The sequence below is a fragment of the Corvus moneduloides genome, chromosome 1, assembly GCF_009650955.1.
Source record: "Corvus moneduloides isolate bCorMon1 chromosome 1, bCorMon1.pri, whole genome shotgun sequence".
NCBI classification, from domain to species: domain Eukaryota; kingdom Metazoa; phylum Chordata; class Aves; order Passeriformes; family Corvidae; genus Corvus; species Corvus moneduloides.
The window spans coordinates 44,935,728-44,954,907 of record NC_045476.1 but is presented as its reverse complement, the minus strand read 5'-3'; the positions used below and the strand labels follow the sequence as shown (position 1 = coordinate 44,954,907).

At 36.5% G+C, this 19,180-nt stretch overlaps 1 protein-coding gene across 3 annotated transcripts in view; it reads right to left on the bottom strand.

The window, feature by feature from the left end:
* Positions 1-899: 899 nt before the first annotated feature.
* ZNF385D (zinc finger protein 385D) overlaps positions 900-19,180 on the bottom strand; it is a 428,747-nt gene continuing 410,466 nt past the window's right edge. For all 3 annotated transcript variants that reach the window (XM_032108248.1, XM_032108256.1, XM_032108266.1), the window contains 4 exons: positions 14,574-14,807; positions 12,470-12,648; positions 11,020-11,121; positions 900-6,939 (listed from right to left, as the gene is read on the bottom strand). In XM_032108248.1, the coding sequence (XP_031964139.1) occupies positions 6,706-6,939; positions 11,020-11,121; positions 12,470-12,648; positions 14,574-14,807 (749 nt within the window). In that variant the 3' untranslated portion in view covers positions 900-6,705. The remainder of the gene's footprint in view (positions 6,940-11,019; positions 11,122-12,469; positions 12,649-14,573; positions 14,808-19,180) is intronic.

Genomic DNA, 19,180 nt, shown 5'->3' with positions numbered 1-19,180 from the left:
CATCTCCTTTCCAAAACTACAAAAAGCAGTAGAAGAAGAAAGAAACAGGCATTTTCTCTTTGATTGACACCTAGATTTCAGCAAACTGGTAAGACTTGAGCAACTGCAGGAAGAAGAAAAAAAAAAAGTGACCCAACTTGAGGCTCATTACATTCTCATTTTTAATTCCTGGGTTCTCCTTCTGGGTACCAAAACTGACATGAATAGTTTTATTCCAATGCACAAATCAGATTCAGGCAGCAGTTTGACTGGCAATAATATCAGGGCAAGCGTACGTTGAAAATACGTCTGAAGGAAAGATTATACTTTTGGGTGGGTAGAGGGGGGGATCATCCCCCACACTGAAGCACTAGTTAAAAATATTCAAATCAAGACTTTTTCCAAATTTACGTTTTCTGTGTTATAAATACAACAGAATGTCCACGTTAAGAACCTCTGCCTGTCCCCATTGAGCCTCAAGGTGGTTTTGAGGAATTTCTAACGGGCATAATTTTGCCTATATTCTCTCATCTCCCACTTTGTTGTGCCCCAAACGAATGTCTGCACTTGACAGATTGTGTTTTGAACTGACAGTCTTCCCCTGACACATGTGTCAATGAGAACAGTTCCCATGGTAAATGCCAGCAAAGAGCCACGAGCAGAGAAAGGGCTGACATTGTTAACAAATGCTGCAGGCATTTGTAGTGAGAAAATGGTTTGTGGGTTTTATCCCTTTTTATATTGCCTTTGCACTCAGAATACACAGATGTTTTTACTCAACATAAGAAATAACATTTAAATTTGATTAAACCTCTGAAGAATCCCAAAAGATGAATATTTCAGGAAAGTATGAAAGGCTAAAAAGCTGTCTGTGTCATAAAACTCTAGATTAGGTAAAAAGCACTGTAGTATACACATTCTCTCTTCACAGTATTTTACTATTACTGTGGCTCTGCTGGTTTAAATTCTTTATTCAATTTATTGACTCTGATCAAATGGTCCAACAGGGGCATTGATGATTACATACTTCTTAAATGTATATTTAATTTTATGGATTCTGTTAATTTATATGAGAGACTAGACAATGAAAAAGAAACACAGAAGAAAAATTGAACAGCAATAAAAACAAAGTATGGACATCCTTTCTGAAGACGCAGATGTTGATAAAATGCAGTGATATCTTGGCTGGTCTGAAGACACATGAATACACAGAGTCCCAAAGAAAATTATTGTGTCCTTCAATCGAGTGTCCAGTACCTATGCAATTAGTATAATTAACTATACTTGTTTCAAATCATGGGTGTCAAATCCTCGATTTCTACTGTGAACAGTAAAAATGTCAGTGTATGGACCGTGTGCCAAGTGTGAAGACCACTGCTACGATGCCACTGTGGTATCTAATCCAAAGAATGTCTTCTCATCAAAATTATTTTAAAGTTAAGATCTCATGATGTTCAAGGTCCCTACTTTTTTATCCAGGAACTCTTCAATGTCCCAGCTTGTTCATACTTCAGAAGTTTCATTTAAGAACATTGCACAAGGAAAAAGGGTCAATTTAGTCCACCAATTTCTTTCTTTACAATGACTCTTTCAATTCTTTTTATTTCACCACCCAAGCATCGTCCCAGCATGAAGCTGACCACATGAACCAGGCAGCCACTAATCACGTTTCACACTTGGCCAAGTTTCTTTATCAAAGTATCAATACTGAATCAGAGTTGAATGACACCTAATTGCAGTACACAGCATGACTGCAAAAGGCTTCGTCCAATAGGAGCAAAAAATTGCTTCTATTGAAATCAAAGATTTTTGCAGCTGCTATCAGAAGTCCCAAAGTTAAGAACATTACGGTTTTCACAGTATTCCTAATTTTGGTCTGGAGCACAGACTCTTTCAGCTGCTGACATTTCAGGTCAGGCTATGTAATAACCATCCTCCAGATAGTTACATTTACTCCTAAACGGTCCTGAATTTTAATAAACCTGTAGAAGTGAGAGGACACAAAGCTCTTGGCCTTGGCTAAACCCTTCACTGTATGTTTGAGATTTCAACTAGTTTAAGATAGGATTTATCAGTATTACTGTTTCTCTTTGTCACGTACTGAATTCCAGCACAGAAGCTTCTGTATGATTCATTGGCACTGAAGGAATGGCACTTACAGATAAACAGTGAGAACAGGAGAAGATGTGATGTCAAAAAAATACTTAATATTTTACATAGCATAGGCTCACATTCTCACGTGCATCTTGATAAACAGGAAGCCCACTCTTATTTTCATGGGAGCTTTGGGAGCTTAGAGTCTTGACCTGTGCTGAAGTTAATTTTAGAAATGAAAATTCAGACACCTGGTAGTAAAAAGAACAGATTTCTGATTGTTGTGAGTTAACCCCGAAACCAGGACCCTTATAATAAAGTGGTCTAGGTTCTGACTTTACCTGCTTTCAAAAAGATTTGTGCAACCAATTTGTGCTTCATATTTACGCAAAAGAATGTTACAATTGTGAAAACCTTTTTAGATCTTGCTCTTCAGTGTTGGTCTAATGTTCATAAAATGACGTTTAATTTTGCTAAAAAAAGATACCGAGTTAGAGATTCCCCAGGATGCTTTGAAAAGACTCTAAAAACTAAGTGTTTACTGGGAGTAAAAGACAGAAACAGGGGCTCCTAAGCAGCATGATTTCATTTTCAGGGAATATGGGGCCAGTACTCTACTATATCTTCGGCAATTTAAATAGAAGTGGACTTAAGGCAGGTCCATTTAGTTATGATGTAAATGGAAGATAACGAAGTGAGACATTAAATTTACCAACAGCATCCTTGCATTGATTTGACATCTAGAAAGTCTTTTAAACTTTCAAAATATAGAGCCAATTGTAATATTTCAGTACTGAAATGACAGATGTAATTCTTCTAGTTATATTAACTTTATTTAGCTATTCTTAATTTTATATAATTTATCTTAAAATAAAGATGTATATTTCAAATACAATATTCCTTGACATGGCCAGTACTTTTTTTTCCATTTTAGATCATCATATTTATACCATTTGCTTACTGACCTCTCACATCAGCTTTTACAGCAGTTTTCAAGAAGGTAACTAATTTCATGGTTCAGAGCAATGATGATCCTTCAGAACAAAGGTTTGAAGCCATAGATATTTGGAAAAATGCAGATAGCGTAAAAATATAAATATATATATATCCCTCCCACAAAAATACCATCTCTTTGGGTGAGAACAGAATAGTCATTCTTTAACACTTTAAATAGAACTTAAGAAAACATCCCTGAACCTGATTGTTTTTCGGAGTTCATTACTCAGCCACTTCCCCGCAGGCTGATTTCACACTGTTATTCCAGTGAGTGACTGTGTCTTCGATGAAATAATCTGCTTCCTTGTGCTTTAGGCTTCCTCTTGGCCCTGGTGTGCTACTGTAATACGAAATTGATGGCATTTCTTTCTTTTATAGTGCTCTCCACACTGGATGTATTGACAAGTAGGTGTAAAGTGTCTTCTGTTTGCTACCTCCTCTGTCATCTGCTGTGGACATACCCTTGAACAGAAGTTCTCTTTGCCCCATCAGATTGCTGTGGCAGGATTTTCCTTGACAGATAATAGAACTGTTGTGCTGATGTCCTGGGTACCTTGGCTTGTTACTGACCGAGAGGGGGGTGGAGCAGCAAGGCACAGAAAATCCACTATACATTCTAACATTTAGGCTTTATCCTTTATTAGGTAGTGAGTAAGAGACATAAAAAGAATTGAGTTTGTTGTTTACAGCTGAACTTTAAAAGAGACTTGTGTGAACAAAAACTTGTTCCATAGAGCACTGTGACAAAAGAGGTCCAAGAAAACTGAAGGTGTCATTGCAAATTAGCTGATGTAAGTAGTTGGAATGACACTCTTTTATTTCTAGCAAAATTTGTATGAACTCTGCCCTTAGTACTGTGCCTCCATACATGCCACAGGCCACATTTTGGCAAGGATCAGCCTGTTGATTTTGATGGCATCACAACAACATGGCAGGATGTACAACAGGTGTCCATGCGCCAGAAGGCTGTGCATAAGAACCTTCAGGATATTTGCCTATCTCCCATTTTCCCATCTGCATGCTTCCTCATGGGGAAAAGACAGCCTTCACAGGTCTTCTACCTTCCTCTGCTCCTTTAGCAAGATCTTACACAGGCTCTTACAAAAGGCTCTGCAGACAAATGGTGGTTCACGGAGCACAGCTTGAAAGCTGCTGCCCTTTTCAAGGAGGAATCTGAACGCAGCTGGCAATGGCACTACAGCTTCTGCAAACAGATGGAAGTTTGAAAGCAGGCTTAAAAGACCAAGTGCAGTAAATCTTACTATCTCATGTACCCAAATAAAATGAAACATTTTCTAAATTGAGTATGACAAGCAGGTTTTGAAGGCTGGCTTATTTACTGCCTCTTTACTGGGAGCTGTAGAGTAGAGAGCCCTTTTAAATGTCAGCCCCTAGTTATTTAGATGTCTAAGCTTGGCTTCAGGAACTTATTCATACTGTTGTTTTGAAAGTTAGGCCAAAGCAATCCAGCTGGTAATCAGCCCTGAAATCACCATCATGTCTTTTTCATGGCTACATAGGTGTGAATTAAATATAAACAAAAGCTCATTTCATTTCAAGGCACAAACGTTTGCAAAGAAATTGGATGAAATACAAATACATAATATAGAACTTATTTTAATACTTCTAGATAAATAAATGCATCTCTTTGGAATTCTTTGGACACAGATATCCATGGAACCTCTTCTTTCTCTCTCTTTATATATTTTTTATAAAATCTAAATGCGGAGAGGTTTAAAAAATGGCAAATACGAATGTATATGGAAGGCTCACTGATGAATTGCAAGTCAAAAGTGCTGTATATTCTCATCCTCTATATCTCCCACCTGTCTGCATTAACCACAGGCAGCATTATATAGCAACCACATGGTCAATATTTTGCATTACTGCCTTTTAATAAAATCTTTCAAATAATTTCTCCATCTAAACTTAAATTATGCTTTTAAATTTTATTCTGCCTAAATGCATGGTAGGCATTTCACTTAGCTACACATCAGAGTGGTTGCATGTGACTCAGCAGCACACTCCGTAATATTAATAGATACTTTTCAGCTCCCTATGGGAAAAAGCAGGCAGCAAGGATCAGATTCAAGAAGTCTATTTTTTTCTCTGTTGTTTGTTACTTACCACTTAATGACCCACATGTGAAATCAATGGTTATATAGTTATTTTATATAGTAGATTTTCTGTTTATAAGTTATTTTTCTTACTCTAGCATATATACAATATATCTATATATACCCCTGATAAATCTTACTTTAAAGGGACACAGTCAACCCCTTTAAGCCTCACAGTAAATATATAAGGCTTTAAGCTGTCCATACATAATGGTCAGCTACAGAATTCAAGGGTCCCTTCAGATCCTAAAAGTTGTATTTGTTCCAAACCCATGATGTGCAGTTATCTCGTAATATGTATCTCATGTGTCACTGTTTACATTTTATAGGTATATTAACACATTTTGTATCACATCAGTAGGAAATAAAACAAGTGAATAAGTCTGTTTCTAAGACTAAGCCTATTGCAAAAAATATTACCTCTATCTACAGACACTCCCACTGGTGTGATAGAAAATGAATATGTGCCATTCTAGGGATGAAATTCTGGCTACACTGCAGTCAGGAGGAACTTTATACTGACTTAAATGAGACCAGGATTTCTCTCCTGTTTTTCATTTGTCAGTTATGACTCTGTGTAACCGATTTGTGTCTTCCCTCTGCTCAACACTGAAGTGTCAGGTCTGTGTTCATGACAAGAGCATATTTTTTGTTGTCCACTGTCATGTCTTAAACATTGATCTATCCTGTATGTATTACACTTTATGAATAAACACACAGTGTACACATACATTCTCAGTTAAATAAATGTTTGACCCATTCTGAGTACAGTATCTGAATTATTTTTGCCCCACTAGATCTTCTTTATCACTTTCTTTGCCCTAAACTAGATTATTTTCATGCCCATTCTTCTCTGAGTGAGGAAAACTTTGCCCGCCAGGAACAGCTCCACATTATTGTAATAATTTTTGACTACTTACCAAAGTGACATAATTTTGTTCATTTTATCTTTTGCAACTCAGTTAGAAACCTAGTGGCATAGATAGAGACACAATACTACTGTTTTACAAGACATCTATTGTATCTACTTTTGTTCAGATAAATACCCAGTAACTGCTGATTTGGCAGGAGGATTGGTAAGGGTACTACTATTCACAGTGTTTCTTTTTTTTTTTCCTTCTTCTTTAATCTACAGAATAAAGTATTTTATATACATTGGAACCAGTTAATGCCCTTTAGACAAATTTGTAAGTTGTTTCATAAAGCAGGAAAGACATTGCAGGGAAATATGTGCCAAAATGCACAGTCAAAAGGCTTTATAAGTTTTATATATCACTACAAGTCAATGCTGGAGATCAGTTCTAAAACGATCAATGCTCAAGAGGAATGTTCTCATCTGGAGAAAATACTGCCCATTCCCCCTTTCAGAATTTGTTCAGTTCTCTATCAAAAGTTCTGGCTCTTCATATATACTTTAAACTATAAATAAACACTGCATAGTTCAATGTTCTTGATTTTCATTTTTTTGTTTTTTTTGATTTGAAAAATTATTGCAGTACAATAAATTCCTGTTTGGAATTCAGTAAGGAGCAAACAGCACAGGAGTGTGGGTGGTCCGTATAGGCCCAGGAGCTGGTCGTAGGAGTGCTGGAGGAAGTGCTGAAGTCTGGAAAAGGGTGGCTGCTGGGGCTGTGCGAAGACTGAAAGGGGAATTCACAGCCACAGCAGCAGCTGCAGCTGCAGCTGCTAGCGGATTTGGTAAGATTCGTGGGGCCATCGGCTTTGAAGGTTCCTTTGAAAATACTAATTTTACCTGTGGGGAACAAGAGAAAACAAACAAACAGAGAGACATCATTTGTTCATATTAGCTACACGAGAGGGATCCTGACTTAAAATTATACGTGCAAAATCAAGCAAGAGAGGCCTCGTGGTGGCTACTGACTCTATGAGCTACAGACTTGTAACAGGCGATACAACCTCGCTCACTGGACAAGGGCACAAAGATTTGGTTGGACACAAAGAGTTTCAATGCTCACACCTTATTGCTGACACTTGCAATTTAATATGAGATTAGAAATCAAAGCAAATCTAAACTGGGGCTGGGGAACCTGCACCAAAGTAAAGCTGCACGTACCCTGCAACAATTAAATAAGGAAAAATTAGATATCAATTAATAGACCTCCAACTGGACAGCTTTATGATAGAGACCAGAGCCGAATGAAAACACATCCTATTCTCTGGTCTGACTAAGAAGATACTTTTCTTTTAATCATTAGAATGCAAGTTCTACTTAAAATTAAGATCTCCATATAGCTCCTCTTCATTAGCTCCTGCTTCTAATAACAAGCAAATAAACCAGTCTTGTCTTTCATGGGTTATGAAAAGCTCTCATGTTTCATGTGTTTAAATGGGTGCTGCCCTATGTAATCTTGCTGTGTCTTCAACATCTTCAACTGTTTTCCACTAAGATACTGCTCCTTCTTATAAGGATTGTGAAAATGTGGCAGATATTTTAAAGTAGTATTCCACCAAACGATGATATTTCTGTTCCTTTCACTGAGGTTTCTTCTTAAAAAAACATTTTAAATCATGACATGATTATAAAACTTGTGGACTACCAAATACAAATAAGAAAACTCCTCATTTAGAGTTTTCCTAAAGGAAAAAACCCAAACCCTGATGTTTGACTCACAAGAGGTCCAGTAATATTTAAGAGAATTTACATTTAGCATGCATACAAATGAACATCAGATTAGTCTCTACGGATTTCTGAAGTTTTCAGTGCAACTTCAAGTTTCTAATGAGATGCCAGGAGCCTGAATATCTTTGTTGTCCTGTTCTTAAAACTCTGAGATAAGATTAGAAACTTCATTTACAGACAAAGAAAAGTTCCCATTGTCTCTGATGGACTTCTGGTATTGAATATACAGAATATGAATATATGTACCATGCTGTGGTTCATCTCATTGCAAGTATAGACACTTCTTACTTACAGGGAAACACAACTTCTCACCCTTGACTTGAAAGGGATTTTCAAGTAATTAACTTTCACAACATCACTCTGACATTTTCAACTCAACAGAACCCTAGTGAGTGAATAATCAGAAAGTAAGGACAGGAATACTCTGACATGAACCACCATTGAGTTTCATCATTACACTATCACCATATTCCAAAAGGTCTGTGGGTTCTTTACTAGCCAATTGGAGGATTTTTACTTTTCCCAAAATCTATTGGCAACTCTGCTGGCTTCCAGGTCCTTTAAAGCTCTGGGAGAAATACTCAGATCAAACCAAATTCTGTAATCCTCTTAACAAAGAATATACTAGATACTAGATATAAAATTCCTCATGGTGTCTGTGAAAAGAAATGATCTGATCTTTTCCTTGATCAGTGTTACACTCACTGATCCAAGCTGTCTTCTTCCCTTGCTGAACATATGACTTTTTCCTCCTTCCTTACATTTTTTAACAAAAAAGTTTTTACAGCCTTATTTAGAACAGAAACCCCCCCCCAAAAAACCCCAAACAAAACAAAAACAAACAAACAAAAATACAAAACAAAACAAACAAAAAACCCACCCAAACAAACAAACAAACAAAAAAAAAAAAACACCAAAAAACCAAAAAAAAACAAACCCAAAACAACCCTGAGGAAAATAAAAATAACCCTGAGTACAAGGTACTTTTTGGTCTACAGTGCCCAGTGAAGGACGTTCTTTGTAAGAACTATTTTTATTGCAGAAAGTTTGGACCATCAAATGCTTGATAACCTTTTCCTCTCCAGTGCAGTGTTTTATACATGCTGCACAGTGGCCTGAAGAAGTACCAAATAAGTCCCAACATTACAAGATTTCTTAAACTCTGAAATATTGCTGTGGGAATTTATAAAGCTTCTGTCTCTGAAGCATGTAAATCTAGAACAGACAGAGTACTACAAATGATATTGAAAACATGGTAAAAGAATTTTTTTGGTCTAGAAAAGCTATAAAATGTAGCATGTTCTTTTTTTAATTTCTGTAGACAAATCTGGTGATGCTCATACATTTTTTGTCATGAAGCACAAAGATCTTATGTGTGATCTCTGTTTCTATTAAAAGGCTAGGGCTTTCTTACTATTCTTGGAGGAATCTGGTACTTCTAATGTAGTTACATAGCTTTTCAGTTAATTTATCAACATGATTCTGATTTCAAGGTAGCCACAAAACTAGTAATATTTAACATACACAGTACCTTGCACCTTAATTTCAAACCTCTAATGAACTCACAGGTCAACATTAAGAGTAAAGTAGCCATTATTTGTTTCATTTCCAATGAAGGGACAAATAACTTGAAAAATTAATGGGGAGCATCCTGGTTTCAGCTAGGGAGAGGGAGTAAAGAAAAGGTAAAGAAAGAGCATTAAATCAAAGATGAAATTAGAATATCTCTGGCTTGTTGCTGTGCCATTCTGCACTTCAAGTGACAACAATTCTGGCAGTTTTTATATTCAAAACCAAAAAGACTAAATGAAGAACTGGCCTCTCCTTTCTTATTGAAGCCACAATTCTATTACACATATCTGTTCATTTATTGCTAGCTTGTTTTCTCCTTCTTAAATCCCTTTTGCCTCTTTGATGCCCTCTAGCCTGACCTCTATATTGTGAGCAATTGGGATTGAAAAAAGGACACACTGCCATTATTTGTCTTGAATCTTGGTTGGAGTTCTCAGAAATCACCATTACATAAATTGGTAGAGAACTGTACACAACAACAACAACAATGTAATAGTTGTTTTTATTCCCTGGAAAACAATGAATTTCCTAAAGGAATAATAATCCCATCAGAAAGGCTTTCCTGATTCTGTATTCTACTTACCCCAATACATATTTTCTATTCTTTTCAGTATAGTTTGTATCGGAGACCTTGGTCTTTCTAGTGGATTACTGAGAAATCCTATGGGGCTATTTCCCTATTAGTAGATCTACCAGACTGCTGCACTGCTTTATTCTACAACTGAATCCTGCATGAATATGCCACTCGTGCCCCAATAAGGACACAGTTTCTGTTGCCAAGAAAAGAGCTTTAACTCAGCTTAAAGAGAAATGGGTTTTCGCAGAAAAAAAAAACCAGCTCCATATTCTGCCCGCATCAAAGAAGATGGTCAAGGCATAAGGAGCTAATCTCTATGAGGACAATGAATCAACATCCTGCCTCTGCCAGAACCATCTATAAACCCTTACAAAGCAGCAGATAAAACATTCATGCAGTTTAACTGATGGAGAAGATAAATGTCAGATGTTTCACTATCCCATCCACAATATAAGCTGATTCTTAACTAATGGCAGCATCCTAGAGGGCTTTTTTTAATTAAAAAGTAAACCTTTTTTCAGTTTTCAGAGCTAGTAGGAGCTGTCTTTCAGATAGTTTATCCTGGCAGTCAAAAATGTGACCAGACCCGTCCTGAAACAGTCAAATGAAAGAAGAGACAGATTTTTTTAATTGTTTCACTTGTTATCTCCACAATTCTCTAAATGAGGATAGAATGAATGGTTTGTATTTTATAGAGTTTTATTTTGTTATTTCATCACTATTGTCCTTGGTGAAAACTGGAAAAATCCCGTTTGACATCTGGATGTTTTTTCCATCTCTTGCTCTCTAATGACCATTGCAACAAGCTTCTTTTCTGAGGTTATTCAGAGTAGCTACAAAAGCAAGGGTCCACAGGTTGTAGTAAACACCCCTTAAATTATATAAAAAAATCCCTTTTGGGCTTCCACTGGCTCCTTCATATACTTGATACTCCAATAGCTTACACCATTACTCTACTTCTAAACATTTTTCCACTTACATTTTCTAAAAATCCTTTTCATGAGGATTAAAATAAAAGTCAAATAAAAAGGTGATTTTCTTACCCCTAGAGGATGTGTTCCCTTTTGGAGTTTGTTGTAAGGGCTGTATTTAGGTTTAGGTGGCTTCCCAGCAGCTCTGTCTTTGTGCCTTCTACTGCTTATGTGCTGTTAAAAAAATTTGGGGGGGGGGGGGGGGGGGGGGGAGGGGGGGAAGAAAACAGAGGGTGATGGTTCCACAACAGATCGCTTCAGGTTCTGTTTTACACAAGGTCACTCCTCTAATACTAAAGGCTTTTGCTCTACAACAGCATTACTTTGACTAATTCCATAATGAAAGGGAATAGGGTCTCTTGCAATTTGAACAATCCTTTGTGCACCACATATTGGGACTGTAATTTTCATCAGTCCTAAGTTCAACTCTGCTTCCACTACGGTTAAAAAAATTTTCCCACCTTTTCTAACTTCAGCAGGACTTGGTCAGTTTAAAGATAGAAGCCTTTGAAAAACTCCTCCCTAACTCTATAAAGCACCCATCAAATTCAATCCACTTCTGATAGAAAGTTTTCAAGAATATTAGATAGTAAAGTATCCCCTATTTGAGGAAGAAAATAAGGTCACAAAATTGATTAAATTGCTATGCTGCCTGGAGATCCTTGTGAGATGGTTACATATAAAACTAAGTAACAGTGAAAAAAATGCACAAAATCCATTATCTTTTTCATAGGATCTTGAGGTTTTATAAGCATCTTTCTACACGGATTATCTTGTAGTATTAGAAGTAAGGGATCTTTTTCAGAACTTTATTTTTACTTTGATTTTCATTTTCAAGAGAATTATCACAATAAAAAGACATAGAACTTTTTGTTTCATGAAACCAGAAGAATGGGTATTGCTATTGTCCATTATTGAATTTATCTTCATTCTTGTAAAGTTCCTTAACAAGTATTTAATTCCAAAAGGCATATGGAATTAAACTAAGTGTTTTTCAGAAAGCTATGATCATCTGAAGAATGACTGAACATAACTTAGTGTAATTGCAATTTGGAGGTCATGCTTCTCAGAGTGAAACGTTGATAAAAAATATTAGAAATCCTCTCCATTGCTAAGAACATTAAGAACAACTAAGAACATTACTTAGTGTTCTTTAAAAGTACTGGCTGCATCCACCTTCACATCTTTGTCAAGGCAAATATCATGCAGTACATGAAATGGCAGCATTTATTAGCCCATGACAATTCTAGCAGTCTAAAGACAGTTGTAACCTGTTGCAGCTTACACCTTCTCTAACTCTTTAATAAAGATGTACAACTGAGAGCTTTTGAGAAAGCATATTCCATGCAAGGGAAAATCCTAATCAAAACAAAACATACAGCATGGCAGCCAAGTACAATGGACAAATCTGTAAGTTCCATTTGGACACAAACTGTTATGTTGACATGTGCTGTGTTGGTACTTCACCACCATGCAAACAAAGAACAGCCAAGGATTCTCACTCTGCAAGCCAGCTGAGTACCTGTTTCAGTTGTGTCTCGGAGTTTACATGCACATCACATATTTCACAGTGAAATGTTTTGTTCTGAAGGCCTGTGTTTCCTTTATTCACAGGTCCTTTGCCTTTTACGCCTGCCCGGGGAAAGGCTTTTATGGTTCCACTTCCATTCCGAGCTTCCAGCATAGTTTTGTGCTTAGTCCCTGGAGACAATAGAAATGGGAAACAGAAACAACTTTGGCAATTGGGTTGCATTCATTGTTTTATTTTCTTTTTAAAATAAAATCATGTGAGCCTCAGCTTGGTGTGATGTGCTATCTTTGGAATAGGACTGTGTTGGTCTGTATCAGAGCCATACTAATGTAACACTACTTCACACCTGATGTTTAGTTACTAACTTACATACCTATAGGTAATGCACAAAGCAGCCACACCAGAAAGTAGTGGCACAACCAGATACCCTGATGTGAAGTTAAATGGGTGTGACTTTTCTCATTAACTCCTGCTGCTAATAAGACCTGAATTGTAGTTGCAAAAGAAAAGTAATTTAGCTATTAAAGATGTAGTTGCCTTTGATTTGTAGTCCTCCTGAACAGACTGATAAACAGTATGTCTAGGTAGCTTACAATTAAATCTGTAATTAACTAATTACTCTCCAAACCAGAAAGTGGCAGAGGTTCCTGGCAGCAACCTATGGATCATTAATGTCCTGGATGGAAACCAAAACATGTGAGAAACACTGATGTGAGAAAAATGCACTTGCTTTATTTTTTTTTAATAAAGGGTGGATAAAGAACAATGATGTTCTGTTGTTGCATTTTTATTCAGACTGAGCAATTTCTTACACTGTTGCCTCCCACACAGGTAGTCTGTGATGATAATGGACTAACTACTGTGTACAGAAGCACCATTCCACTGCTAATTGCTGTATGCATCCACACAGAGACTTGTAAAAACATGCATGTGTGTGTGAGCACACACACAGTTTATCAGCACAGGCAGCAAAAACTTGGGGGGTTGTGTTTAAATATTCAGAATAGTGTTTTGGCTCTCAGCCCAATCAGAATATTTAGTCTAACCTTCATATGAAGTTAAATAGTTTAAAAGGTCACACCTTTATGAAGTTGAACTTTCACCAGTTGAAGCTCTGGCATATAGTAAACAGCATGCAAAACTGATGGAATTTTTTTTCGCATGAATGCCAACCAGTTATAATTTCCATTCTAATTTGAAGTCTATAGATATGACAAAGTTATTTATTTTTTCATTGCATCATAAAGCCGTTGATCATTTTGCTCCAGGAATATTATCACTGTCTCTGCATTTCAAAATTAAGGTTCTCTTTCTGTCTCTTAACTCTACTTACCCTTGGTAACAGGTAGTCCCTCACATTCAAAATCAGGAACTTTCTGTAGGATAGCTATAGGTTACTGCCACCATATCAAATCCCCAGATCTTTTAACCCCACCTACCACAGAGCCAATCAATAACATGAGTGACTGTGAATAGTGGCTCTCTACTACTGGAAATTACTGATGCTACTAGCTCTAATGACAAGAAAAAGTTTAAGAAAGATGGAGGTAGGCAATTATCATTTAACTCTCATGCAGCAGCTGCTATCAGTTGATGAAAACAAAGAGAAAAGACATAATTTTAGCAAGTTATTTATTAGCAGACAATATGGAGCTAAGAACTCTAACTCCCATCATTGAACTCTGACTGACTGATGCTCCCTCTTTCAGCCTTAATTTGTTAGATTTCAAACAAATCTAATGACATTCACACTCAGTTTGCTAGCTGGCACAAGCAAAACTATGCAAACTGTGAACACCAAAGATAATGAAGCAGAGCTGTCATTTAGCTCGATAAGGTTTTGAAGCTGCAAAAGCTAAAGTGTAAGAAAGTATGCAACTTGCCTCCAATAAATTCCCTTCTTTCCCTTTTCTGAAAGCCTCTTTCCCTGTCATTTTTATACTTTAATAGTTAATGAATTCCATGTAATTGCCAGTTTTCTGCCACCTCTTTGTCCCCTGCTGTAAGAGACCTAATCTATTCAGGGGAAGATAATTGCAGCGCTCTTGAGACAGAAGAAAAAAAAAGGAAGCAAGCAAGCACTGCTCCATCTCACCACTGTTGTGCGCCTCCAGCTGTGAGGCAGAGTTGACAGCGACTTTGCATAGTGAACAGTACAGCAGTCTTTTTGCTTTTTCTTCCTCAGTCTCAACGGAAGGGCAAGTGCTGCTGCTAGTGGCTGTTGTGGGGATTTTCTCCACTTTAGAGGTGATCTCAGTTGTCATAACACTGCTCTTCCGGATTTCCACTGTTGTCGTCGTTGATATTGCTGGTGTCCCTGTGTTAGCATCTGTGGGCAAAGAGAGGAGATGGAAACAAATGAAAACAAAAAAAATTGTGTAACCTTTTGTGTTTGCTTGTTTACATCCCAGTGCTGTGATGACACAGAGAGACAGATTGTGCTGGTGATGGCTAATGGTAATGAACTAAACCTGACCTTATTCTTTGTATTTTGTGTGGTTACAAAATACAGTACTCCCATGTATTGAAACGCCGTGTGTTGTCTCCTGCAGTCTGCTAACACTGAACTCATAAAGTGAATAGAAATGTCATTAAGACTGTACTGTACAACAGAAGAACAGTGCAATAAAAGAAGTAATGTAAATGACCAGCACAATTGGCAGTTAAAATTTATACACACCACTTCAGATGAATAAACAGTCATAGTAACACACAATACTTATGCTGATTGGCTAGCCAAGCTAAAGTTTTAACATCTTGTACTAATAAAACTAAAATGAAAATAATTGTCTGTCCTTTATAGCTGGTAAAAAAAATAATTAAAAATTAAATTGATACTTCACTTGATTTTTCCCAACACTAACACTAAAAAAATGAAGGTAATTATTAATACACATACACATTATTATCCATTATTGCATAATAATGATACATACTAATAACAGTAACTAAATATACAACATTCCATATCTGAGACCTAAACAAACACTAATAAGATTTTCATTCTTCATATCAGTAGTATTTTTGGAAAGACTACAAGCAAGATATATACCCAAATCTGGTAACCTAGTTCTTGCACCGAAGAACTTGTGCTTTTTCAGTAGTTCCAAACCAAAGAGAGAAAAAATACACAATGATATTGTAGTTTGAATAATTTATACATGATGTTTGGATATGGCAGTATCATGTGGTTGTTAAGTACTTAGCAGGGTGGAGGACAGCAAGATCCAGCACTGAGGCAGTGAAGAAGATGGCAGGAAGGGGACATGAGACGGAGACAAAGGACAGAAGTTGTTCTGCCTTTGCAGCACAGTATTTGATCATATTAAGCCTACTGAGTAGTAGCTTTCCCCAAAAGAAATCTTAGTTGCTTTGCTGAGATATGCCTGGATTTGGGTACTTTCCAGCATAGCTCATTTTGTTTTCACACATCCCTTGGTGTTAGTGATGTTCTACCTGTACTGTCCTTTATTTAATTGCTGCCTATTAGAATAGACAAAATAACAATTCTGTAACTTAGAGAGCTAAGTATGTGCTCTGATGCAGAAGGGACACAACTAACTGGCACCACAGTGGTGTGGTGCAGACTAGTACTGGTAAAAAACTTTGTTAACGGAGAACATTCCCAGTAGCTTAGCATGCAATATCAAACTGGAAGCAATGAAAACACACTGAGAGACCTGAATCAAAACAATTTTAATGCATTGAAGAAACAGTCTAGAAAATTAGATGTTTTTCAGTAAAGACAATTGCAGGAATCCACACTCAGTAGGTTTAATCTGATCTATTAAAACAGAATTATGAACAACAGCCCCAGTACTGCTTTTGGGGAGCTTTTATTGTTTATTTCATTTTGATTGTTTTCTTTGTTTATTTGCTTGGTTTTCAGAAAAATCTTTCAGTAACAGACAAGATGAACACAGATCCCTTCTAACAATGTGTTATAAAATATGTCCCCACCACACTGAAAGTGCAAAGCAAAAGATTTAGGAAATATTTCTTCCTCCTCTAATCAGCTCTGGAAGCCCTGTGTCCATCCTGGAGACAGCAATGTCAAAAAAACCCCCAAATTTACTTGCTTTGCTGTTAATCCAGAAGCAATACGAATGCAAAGCAACAAGACGGGGTTTGTGATGGAGGGAGCCAAAATAAATTAGATGTTTGGTAAACATGAATTGTGAGTATGGAAGAAAAAGGGCAAGCACTGACAACGTTTGTCATATCTGTAGAAGGTAGCTAAAAATAAGAGAATGTACTCTTCTCCTTGATCCCTCCTACTAGAACAAGGACTACTGGATTACATCAAGAGAGATTTAAATTAGATATGAGGAAATTCTTTCTAATATTAAAGTTTATGAAGCCTGGAAATAGCCTACCTACACAGATCCAAAAATATTTCCTACTGGAGGACTTGAAGCTGGCTGAACAAATATCTACACAAATATGATTCCCTTTCAGTCAGTGGGAATACGACCCTTTAAGCTCTATTAAGTTCTATATATTGTGTATTTTGTAATGTTTCTACATACTCGCCCAGACGGTTTTTAAAAATTATAATTCATAAACCCAAGAAAGCAGAGTTTTTCATGTGAATATTCTATGTATTGACAGGCATTAAAGCATGTAGCAAAAAATAAAGTTCCACTCAAGGTCAAATCACAGTTTGCTTTTTTTTTACTGCAAGTGAGCCTGAAAGTGGCTGTATCCTGAAGGTACTGGAGATGTCAAATATCGGTCCAGAAGGAATGGTGTTACCTTGCTGAATAGTGTCTCCTTATGATTTTTTTAAAAAGTAATGTTTCCAAAAAATATATATTTTGAAATATTAAGCCATTTGTTGGGAAACTGATGAATAAATAAAGCCCTTGAAGATCTGTCGACAAAACTGAAGAGTAAGCTAATCACTCCTTTCCCATCCCAGAGAATTCCATTAAATGTTTGCTGTCAGTCAGTCAAAAATTGCTGCAGTGAAATTATTTTCCTCAAAACCCAATCCCAGCCCAAACCCCGTTACTTTAAAAGCATTAACACTGCTTTTAAAACATCAGTTTCTGCATCCTGGTACTACTGTACAGTAGTAGGCTTAGCCAATGCACTCTCAGTGAAATGGAAGGCAAAGGGCAGATGGCCCAGCAAGGGGAAAGGGACATTAACGTTCTCTCAGGATTGATGGCAAAGTTGGTGCTCATTCTAATCTTGCAAGAAATTGGATATGTACATCAATCACCATTGCCAGCTTTGCAGTGTAATGGTCAGTATTTAGCCCTAAGCAAAATATAGATCATAATTTCTTTATTTTCCATAGCAAAACCTGAGGCAATGAATGAAAGAAAAAAAAAAAGCTTAAAAAGCTTAAATAACAGCAGATTATATTATTTTTCAAGTATCTGACTTTCTGTATCTATGCTGATCTAATATTTCACCATGTAATTATTTTAAAGTGAAAAGAAAATACAATCAATTATGATAGCTATTTTGGATATTTTGAGATGCATGAATAAAAGCAGCATAGTATATAAAAATTAAAAATTGTAAATGTCATCAGCATATCCTTCATCTCAAAAAATAATCAAAGTTCAGTGCATATATTCTGCATTTTTAAAAGGTGCCCTATATGAATACACTTTATATTCTACTAATGCAAATACATTAATAACATTAAAACATACATAGAAAGCCATTGAAGTTCACCACGTAAAAGCCATGACGCATTCAAAGATGCAAAGCTGCTTGTCCTCATATGAAGTTGAGAATTTTCAGCAGAGATTAAGGATAAAACATTCTAAAAGATGTCAAGTAAGTTTACAAAGAGGCAATCCAATTCCCTTCCTTGCAAGAACTTCTAACCTAACCAGCATGGGTCACTTCGAATATATTACAATGTTGCTGCCTGTCCACAGTTCAGTGCCCTAAATACAGGGTACAGCATTAAAGGTATAAGGGATTTAAAAAAATTAAGAAAAAACACACCAAAAAGAAGTAGGAAGGCATTTGAGTTCACGCCTTGTAAACTGAATCAGCATTCCTTAACACTATATTATGACAGTGTTATAAGAGCTATTTCAATGATAAATGTTCTAAAATTGAGCTGGAAATTCAGCCACAGACAAATGGAAGATTTGTTTCTGGTGACGCAGGCTTGTAGCACTGTGCTATTTTCATACCAGTGGCCTGCAGCAAATATTCATTATTGCAACTGTCACTGCTTGGCTTTGGTATAGAAGTTGATTGCTGATATTGTATAGAACTGGACTCCAGCAGCAAAAAAAAAAAAGGGAACACTTCAGGATTCACAGGAATCCATTTGTGTTTCTGGTCTTAATATAGCAACAGAATAAAAACTAAAAATATAAAAATATTACATTACAATCTAATCCTGGTCACTGGAAAAATCAAAGGTCTATTTTAACAAGAGACAACAACAGACGAAAAAATATTCTGTGAGAATTGACTTCTTTGAGTACTACAGATACCATGGTTCAAGTAGAAAACTGCATTGTGATTAAGGTTCTCCTGAGTAAGCAGGATTAATTTTATGTCCCATCTACAAGACTCATGAATTTTCTTTAGTCTGAAGAAACAGAAAATTACAACTCATGCTTTTCTTCTGAGTATGTGAAAGTCTCACTCATCAGTTCCTGCTACTAAGCCTAAGAATTTCTTATCCTGAAGCTATAAATAGACCCACAGAGAGAAATGTAC